The sequence below is a fragment of the Canis lupus genome, chromosome 5 (genome assembly GCF_011100685.1).
Source record: "Canis lupus familiaris isolate Mischka breed German Shepherd chromosome 5, alternate assembly UU_Cfam_GSD_1.0, whole genome shotgun sequence".
In the NCBI taxonomy this organism is placed as follows: domain Eukaryota; kingdom Metazoa; phylum Chordata; class Mammalia; order Carnivora; family Canidae; genus Canis; species Canis lupus.
In genome coordinates this window covers 10,150,225-10,159,157 of record NC_049226.1, presented here as the reverse complement: position 1 = coordinate 10,159,157, position 8,933 = coordinate 10,150,225, and the positions used below count along the sequence as shown (strand labels likewise).

General features: G+C 36.6%; 1 protein-coding gene across 1 annotated transcript; it reads right to left on the bottom strand.

Moving 5' to 3' along the window:
- Nucleotides 1-3,348: 3,348 nt before the first annotated feature.
- Nucleotides 3,349-4,281, bottom strand: OR8B1N (olfactory receptor family 8 subfamily B member 1N). Its single transcript, NM_001388788.1, has one exon. The coding sequence runs from the start codon at nt 4,279-4,281 to the stop codon at nt 3,349-3,351; it is 933 nt and encodes a 310-aa protein (NP_001375717.1).
- Between the last annotated feature and the right edge of the window lie 4,652 nt (nt 4,282-8,933).

Sequence of the window (8,933 nt, the reverse complement as noted above, 5' to 3'; positions counted from 1 at the left end):
GTAAGATAATGAAGGTGTGAACCTACTGTTAAACCTGGGACATAGTACACACCTAATGATAATGATTATTATAGGCTCTATGTGCTTCACATGCTTCCATTTATTGTATAGGCCTGTATTAATTAAGAATACCTTCACATTTTCTCAATCAGGCAACAGAACTGTCAACTGTGAAATATGAAAGATACTTTCTGGGCATTTTTCTTATTTGAGTATTTTGTCTTTAGTTTGTGTTAGAAGTGGTTTTACAGTGTTCAAGTCTCACTGATTTTTAAAACTATAATAAATTCTGTATAATACAAAGAGCACCCAAGATTTAGAATCAAAACACTCAAGTCATAAGCTCAGCTGGACCACTTATTAGATATGATTTGGAACAAGCCATGGACATCTGTGAGCAGTAGTCTCAACATCTATGAAGTGGGAACTGGATCCTCTTCCTTACTGACCTCAAAGTTCTTCCCCAAGGAACACAGAGACTGACAAACACAACATGCAGAGAACACTGCAATATCACACTCTTCCTAAGAGCAACTGTAAAGTCTTGCACATTTCTTTGTTTTTTAAGTGTATCTATTTGACCTTATGTGAGAGAGAGCACAGGTGATTCCACCAGCTACCCCACCCACTGAGGAAGACAGCAGTCTCTGCCTCCAAGTATAAAACTTCCCACATTGAATGAGATTTTAGTATTTAAAGATGCAGCAAGGCACTGTATGCAAACCAATCACTTCATCTGGCCTCAGACTGAATACATAGTGAAATGTCCCAATACTAGAGAGAAAAACCAAGAAGTGTGCCACTCTTAGAGTAAAATATCATGTCAGTCCCCAATGTGGACATTTGCTGACATAATCAAATTTCAGGAGTAATGTCATTGACCCAATGAGACAAATTTTAGACTTCATCCACATGTAAGATGTAACTCTACTCTGCTGCATTACAAAAATCTGCCTTTATATCAGTCTGTTACTTTGCCATTTTTGGTTGTCACATAGAGCACATTCAACAAGCCAACAAATCGGGATCCCTGGGTGGCGCAGCGGTTTGGCGCCTGCCTTTGGCCTAGGGCGCGATCCTGGAGACCCAGGATCGAATCCCCCATCGGGTTCCCGGTGCATGGAGCCTGCTTCTCCCTCTGCCTGTGTCTCTGCCTCTCTCTCTCTCTGTGACTATCATAAATAAATAAAAAAAAATTAAAAAAAAATAAAAAAACAAGCCAACAAACCACCTAAGCTAAATTTCAAAATACTTAAATATTGAGTGTAGCTGGGAAAATGGTAAATAATGAATATTATTAAAGGTATCTTATAAAATATTTATACTGCACTTTGATATATCGTATTGATGATCTTTAAAATGACATTTTCTTGCCCTTAAAAGAAAAATCCACATTCTTTCCAGTAAAGATATTGCCACTGTTTGGTTTATTCACCAAATGTTTCCTTCAAGTTGTCATTTCTCTCCCAGCTGAAATTTGAAGTTTTGTACCTTAAAATCCATATGGGAATAGCATTATGGAAGCCAAAAACAACAACAACAACAACAACAACAACAACCCAGAAGTGATTTAGCTGTCCCCAGGTCCTCAAGCCCTGTAAATTTTACATTTTTAAATATCAAATGACCCACAGTTTGATCCTAACCAGAGAAATATTGTGATCTCCATATTTCTGGGGCCTTCCAGAAAGGAAAGGAGAGTCATAGTAAAGGCTTTCCTTATCCATCATTTTACCTTGTAAATTCATTCCTCCTAACTTGAGTTCCAATTACCCTTTACTATCCTATCCTCTGAAGCTGATGCCCTCTCTCACCCTAGTGCCAAATGTGGCCACAGCTCCCTGTCTTCATTTTGCAAAATACTACTGTTGTAGTCACTGGGTGTTATAATTCTATCTTAGATATGGATGGTGGAATACATGTGTGGTACTTCCTACAAATGATACAATTTCAAAGTGTAGTTTCTAATACCCAACATCCTCAGAGAGGGACCTCTTATTTACTGGTCAAATGTCTTGTTGAATCCTGACCTAATAAAACATTTCTGTGCTCCTTTATTTCCCATGTCCTGATCTCTGAAATACAAAAACTTGCAAATATTCCACGTTCAATTTTTAATTATTCTATACTGTATTGTGTACCAAGTATCTTATTCTATAGTACTTTGGTGCCAGATTTTGATGTAATAAAATTTAGCAGTTTAATTTTGCAGATAAGTAATATCCTTATTTGAACCAATCATCTCCACATTATACTAGCCCAAAGGGCCTTCGCTTTCCCAACAAAAAGAAGGAACAATATGGTTTTCTAAGTAAAAAACAAAAATGTAACACCCAGCATGAGAGAAATCCATGTGTCATCCTGGAACAAAGCAGAATCAACCTTCAAACTAGAAATGTTTTTTCACAGTCCTTGTTTTTTTAAACAAAATCTATAAAGTAGAAGCAAAGCATACCACAAAGAGTAGTAGAGTCAAAATCAGAAGATTAAGAGGATACTTTAGATCTTATCTTTCTACAGGTGTGTGACTTTGGGTGAAACATTAACTATTCTGAGCTTCATTTTCCCATCCTTACAGTAAATATGTTTTGTTGATCAGTTATGTGCTACTTTGACTATATAAAAATAAAAACAAAGAAAATCAACTCTTTGCCAAAAGAAGCCTGCTGAAAAAGGTTTCCAGATGCAAAACAGATTAAAATAATGGTTTTTATGGAAATTTCAGTTTCTACCATTTAAAAAAAGACATATTCTTGGGGCACCTGTGTGGCACAGTTGGTGAAGGGTCCAACTCTTGGTTTCAGCTCAGGTCATGATCTCAGAATCTTGATATTGGGTCCATGCTCAGCACAGAGTCTGTTTGGGATTCTCTCTCCATCTGTCCTTGCCCACCCTTTCTAAAATATGTCTTTAAAAAAAGAAAAAGACTTATCCTTGCCAATCAGAGCAAAGAAACAGGAGTGTACATACACTATCTGATTTGTGTTTCTAATTGCAAATTAGAGAACAACAACCCCAATGGTACAGTGTCACTCTATTATTGCTCAATTCAATTATTTAAGGACTATTCATCTTTTTCTAGCGAAAAAAACAAGTTCAAAATGAAAAATTTTAAAAACTCAAATAATACATTCCTGTTGCTAAACAGGAAAAAAGTGAAGACATTGTTAAATAATGAAAAAAATACCTAGATATAAAGACCGTAAGTAAATTATAGAGAGAAGACTCAAATCTCCTTTACCATGTTCAGAAAAAAATAGGTGAAGAGACTACCACTAAAAATATTTCATTAAACACCTACAAGCTCCCTGTTGTGTAACTAACTGCATAGAAAGACATTGTTTCTGATTAAAACTGTCTCCTACTCAGGATTTTCCTCAAGGCAAGCTTAACATCTTTGTTTCTCAAGGTGTAAATTAAAGGGTTCATCAAGGGAACTGTGTTGGTGTAAAAGATAGAAGAGATTTTCCCCTCATCCATAGACCCAGCAGAAGATGGTTTAAGATACATAAATGCACATGATCCAAAAAACAAGGAAACAGCAATTATGTGGGAACTGCAAGTGCTGAAAGCTTTGGACCTGCCTTCAGTGGAGCTGATGCGCAGGATGCTGGAAAGGATGAAACCATAAGACACAAAGATGGTGACACAGGGCATAATGATGTCGATGCTCCCCACAATGAAAACCACCAGCTCATTCACATACGTGCTGGTGCAGGAGAGCTGGAATAGAGGGAGGATGTCACAAAAATAATGGTTGATGGTGTTTGCATTACAGAAGGTCAGTCTCACCATGTATCCCGTGTGAGCCATGGCACCTAAAAATGCCATCAAATATGAACCAAGCATAAGACTGAAACACACTTTAGAAGACATGACAACATTATACAAAAGTGGGTTACAGATGGCCACATAGCGATCATAGGCCATGGATGTCAGCACATAGCATTCAGAAATAGCAAAAAAACAAAAAAAGTAAAGTTGGGTCATGCACCCCCTGTAGGAAATAATATTCTTCTTGGATGTGAAGTTAATCAGCATTTTGGGTGTAAACACAGAAGAATAACAGAGGTCTATGCAGGACAAATTGAAGAGGAAAAAGTACATGGGGGTGTGGAGGTGTGAATTCAGCCTGATGAGAATGATCAAGCCCAAATTTCCCAACACAGTGACCACATACATGAGTAGAAACAAGCAGAAAAGGGGGAGCTGGAGATCTGGTAGGTCTGTGAGGCCTGCCAGAATGAATTCAGTCACAAAAGAAGCATTTCTGAGAGCCATTCTTCTCTAATGGGATCTGTGAGCACAAAAGAAAAAAGTTACACAGAGAAAAACCCAGCTTTTCCCACCATCTCTCCTCTCCTAAGTGTGGTGTATACACAGGAAAGGTCTGAGACTAGCCCAACCTGGACCCCATAGACTCATTTACCATTATCATGATACTGAGTGACTCAGACTTCCCTTTATTAGTTTTTGTAAGCTAAGTAACAAAGAGCTTCAAAGCTTAGCCTATAGAGTGAAGGGAAATGCTTCCAAATATAAACACCTGTTGGAAAAAAACAAAAGATAAGTGAGAAGTTTGCACCAGGACATAATTATCCTTCTTTCTTCAATCATTTTCATTTACTTGAGCCCTCTCTTCACCAATAAAACTGAAACTTGGAGCTGGCCTCTAATGCAGATTGGACTTGGTGTGGTGGAAACCAAGTAGATTGTTTCTGATCCAAAACTAAAGGGCCAGTATACAAGAAGTTACTGCCCCATGTCACAGAGTAAAAGCCACAAATCTGGAATAGCAAGAGTCTTGCCCATGGAGAGGGAATTTATCAACAGAATGCATTCTTTGACCACCCCCCACAATATCTCTAAACATCCCTTACTCCTGGCAGATTTTTCTGTCAATTTCACTTGGGTCTCAGTGTGAAACTGAGAAAGTGGCAAATTTAGATCCTCAGATTTCAATCTCAAAAAAGGAAGACATGAATAAAAATGAAATTCAGAAACTCACCCACTTTAGGCCAGAAAACACTGGTCTTCATTATCATTGTCATTACCCATTGTCATGGAAGGGCAATTTCAGGCTCTGAGGATTTGGTTCCTTTCATTCAAAGAGAATGCAGCCCTGCTTATTTGCTGATATGCCCTTTTAGATATCTTTTAGAACTATAGATCATAGTTTCTGATTATGACTTTTAGTACCCTCAGCAGACAAAACCAGTCTTTATTATAATCATTTTTGCCGCTTGGTAAGTCACAGAATATTTAATGTGAGTGTAATTATATAATGTACTCAGTTGTAAACAAGGCAAAATCTTGCTCAGTGTCTTCCCCAAGGAAAATTTCTAAGTATAATCAGAAACTGTGGGTTTCTATAAACACCCTGGACCATAATCTATCTTCAGTTCCTCAGGGACTCAATAATTTTCTCAAGTTTTCTCTTCACTGTAGGGATTTTATATCCTCTCAAGGAAGAGCCAAAAATAAACTCCCTTTTCCCATTCTGCAAGATGGTGGAAGAGGAAGCCTTAATACCTCTTTTTCTGATTCAAAAACAATTTGTGTACAGATTCCCTTCATATGAAATCTAGAAACTAGCTAAGAAGGTCTTGCACCCAGTTCATGCATGAAACCAGACATATTGAAGCTGTTAGGGAAATTCAAGATACCCTCTTGTTATAATACCTATGTTGACATACCACATGTAATTGGGACAAATTTCCCCAGTTGCAAGCTACTACCTGGAAAAGGAAAGTGGTATACCATATATCCAAAGCCTCAAGTTTTTTAGAAGCTATCCATAAGACTAGATTTTGCACAGTAGGTCTCAGAAAGGTGAAGGGACATGGAACATGGTATAGTTTAGCTACACAAGGTGAGAGAGAACAGAAACAGTATTTTGGGTTGGAACTCACCATACCCATCTACCCACCACTCATACCCCACTGACTCAGCACAGAGCTACCAGTAGAAAACATTTTCCCTCCAATCATGTATATAATGACTCAACTTATTACAGGGCTTCCTGAGGAATTGGCTTTGGTCTTGCTTGTTTTAGGGTGCTGATGGGACCTGACATACTCCGGAAGCCATGGAGAAAAAAAGAACAAAGAAAGTGGCATGGAATGAAAAGAAAAGTAAGAGGCTCCCACCATCTGGCCGGGCTTGTCGTGTGGGTCTTCTCTAGTACAAGGCTAATCCGTGAAGATTAGGAGAGGTGAACATTTTGTCTAATGGCCAGACACAAGCCCAGAGAGTCTAAATATTTCCCAAAAGAACAACATAAATCACCACAAACTGTCCCTAAAGAAATGGAAATATATCATTTATGTGAAATAGAATTCATAATAGCTGCCATAATAATGCTTACTGCAGTCAGGGAACAATACATGAAAAAAGTGAGAATATCAAGCAAGAGACAGAAACCTCTAAAGGATACCAAGCAGAAATCATGTAGCTGAAGAAAAGAATACCTGAACTGAAAAATTACTGGAGGGTTAAAACAGCAGACTAGTTCACACAAAAGAAAGGATCATAGAACTTTAAAAAATGATTTGAAAGTATTGATTAAGGTAGTGAAAAGAAGAAAGAATGAAAAATAGTAAAGAAAATAAGAGAATTATTGGACAGTATCAGATGGAATATATGAATTATAGGGATCCCAAAAGAAGAGATGGAAAATGACCTGAAAGATCTCTCAAAGGAAATAATGGCTTAAAAACTCTGAAATCAGTGGAAGGAAATGAACATCCAGATCTAGGAAACAAAAAATGTCCCCGCTCCCAGCACAAAAAGATGACTTCAAAGAAATCCATAACAAGACACATTAAAAATAAAATTACTGAAAAGTCAAAGACAAAGACAATTTTGAAAGCAACAAAAGAAATGCAACTTATCCCATACAATGAAACCCCCATAAGAATATCAGTGGCTTTTTCAGCAAATTCAGTGGATTTTAATAAAAATCATGCAGATCAGAAGGGAGTGGGATGATTTATTTAATGTACTGAAAGAAAAAAAAAGCATCAACCAAGAATAATATAAATAGCAAAAGCATCCTTTTGAAAGGAGGAGAGAAAATATTTTTTCTCAGATGATCAAAAAGCTAGAAGAGTTCATCACAACTAAGCCTGCCTTATAAGAACAGCTGAAAAGAAAGGACACCAAATAACATCATGTCAGCTTAAGAAAGTCTAAAACAAATTGATAAAGGTAAACACATAAAACAGTACAGATTATAGTATTATAAAAGTGGTGAGTACATTTTTTTATTTTGATACAAAAGTTAAAAGACAAAAGTATTAAAAAGTAGCTCTAACTAAAAATGTTATAGACACAAAATGCATGTATGTATTCAATAAAGCCTTTTTAAATGACAAAAGCAAGATGTCAGAAATATTTCTCTAAATCAAAACTACAGCCCCAATAATGTATCTAAGTATATGACCAAATAGGAAAATACTTGACAGTGTGTGCTAAAGTTACACGTGTATATTAAGCAAATCTATTATGATGAACACATTTTAAAAAAAGAAGAGATTCTTAAATCAGTAACCTACCTTTATACCTCAAGGAGCTAGAAAGAAAACAAATTAAGCAGAAATACATCAAATAGAAAATAATAGTAAAATTGCTGAAAATAAGAACTGTTTTTTAAATTTTATTTATTTGAGAGAAAGAGCACAAGTAGGGAGAACAGCAGAAGGAGAAGGAGAGGTAGGCTCCTCACTGAGCAGGGAGCCTGACATGGGGCTCGATCCCAAGACCCTGAAATCATGACCTGAGCCAAAGGCAGATGCTTAACCGACTGAGCCAACCAGGTGCCCCAAGAGCTGTTTTAAAAGATAAAATTGACAAGCCCTTAGCAAGTCTAAATAAGAAAAAAGAGACAAGGCTCAGACGAGTAAATCAGAAATGGAAGAGGAGACAATAAAACTGATGCCACAGAAATAAAAAGAAAAGGATCATAAGATTATATGAACATTTATACACCAAAAAGTGGATAATCTAGATGAAATGAATAAATTCCTAGAAACATACCACCTACCAAAAATAAATCTTGAATGCACAGAAATTCTGAACAGAACTGTAACTGGAATCATGATGAACTCAATCATCTAAAACCTCCCAACAATCAAAATCCAAGCTTCAAGCATAAGTCTACCAAATACTTAAAGAATTAATACCAGTCCTTCTCAACCATCCCATAAAACTAAAGAACAGGGTAAATTTTCAAATCCATTCTATGAGGCCAGCTTTACTCTGATATTAAATACAGACAGAAACACTACAAGGAGAGAAAATTAGAGCATTCCTGAAGAATTCTGAATTCTTATTCATCTGAAGAATACAAAGCATGTATTTACGTACACACTTAGTAGGGAAGAAAGGGCAGAAGGGCATCATTCTTTACTTATGTTGAGAGAATTCTCTTAGTATTAAAAAAAGTAATCAGATTGAATTTCTCCAAATGTGTAAATTTGAGAAAGAAGAAATGACTCAAAATAAGAAATAGCTCCAAACATGAAACAATGACTTTTGCCTACCACAATTATGGATTTTTATTTTTATTTTTTATTTAAATTCAATTTAGTTAACATACACTATATTATCAGTTTCAGGAGTAGAATTTAGTGATTCATCAGTTGCGTGTAATATCCAGTGCTCATTACATCAAGTGCCTTCCTTAATGCCAACTCTAAAGGGAGAAGGATGGAATAGACCATGTAGGTATGTGTTAGCCTGTTTGGGCTGCTATAACAAATCCATGGATTGGTGGCTTATAAACAAGAGAGATTTATTTTCATCTCTGATGAGTTCTCTCTTCTTGGTTCATACACTGCTTGTCTTCTTGCTCTGTCCTCACATGATCAAAGAGAAAAGCGAACTTTCTGATATGTCTTTTATAAGGGCACTGATCCCATTTATGAAGGCTC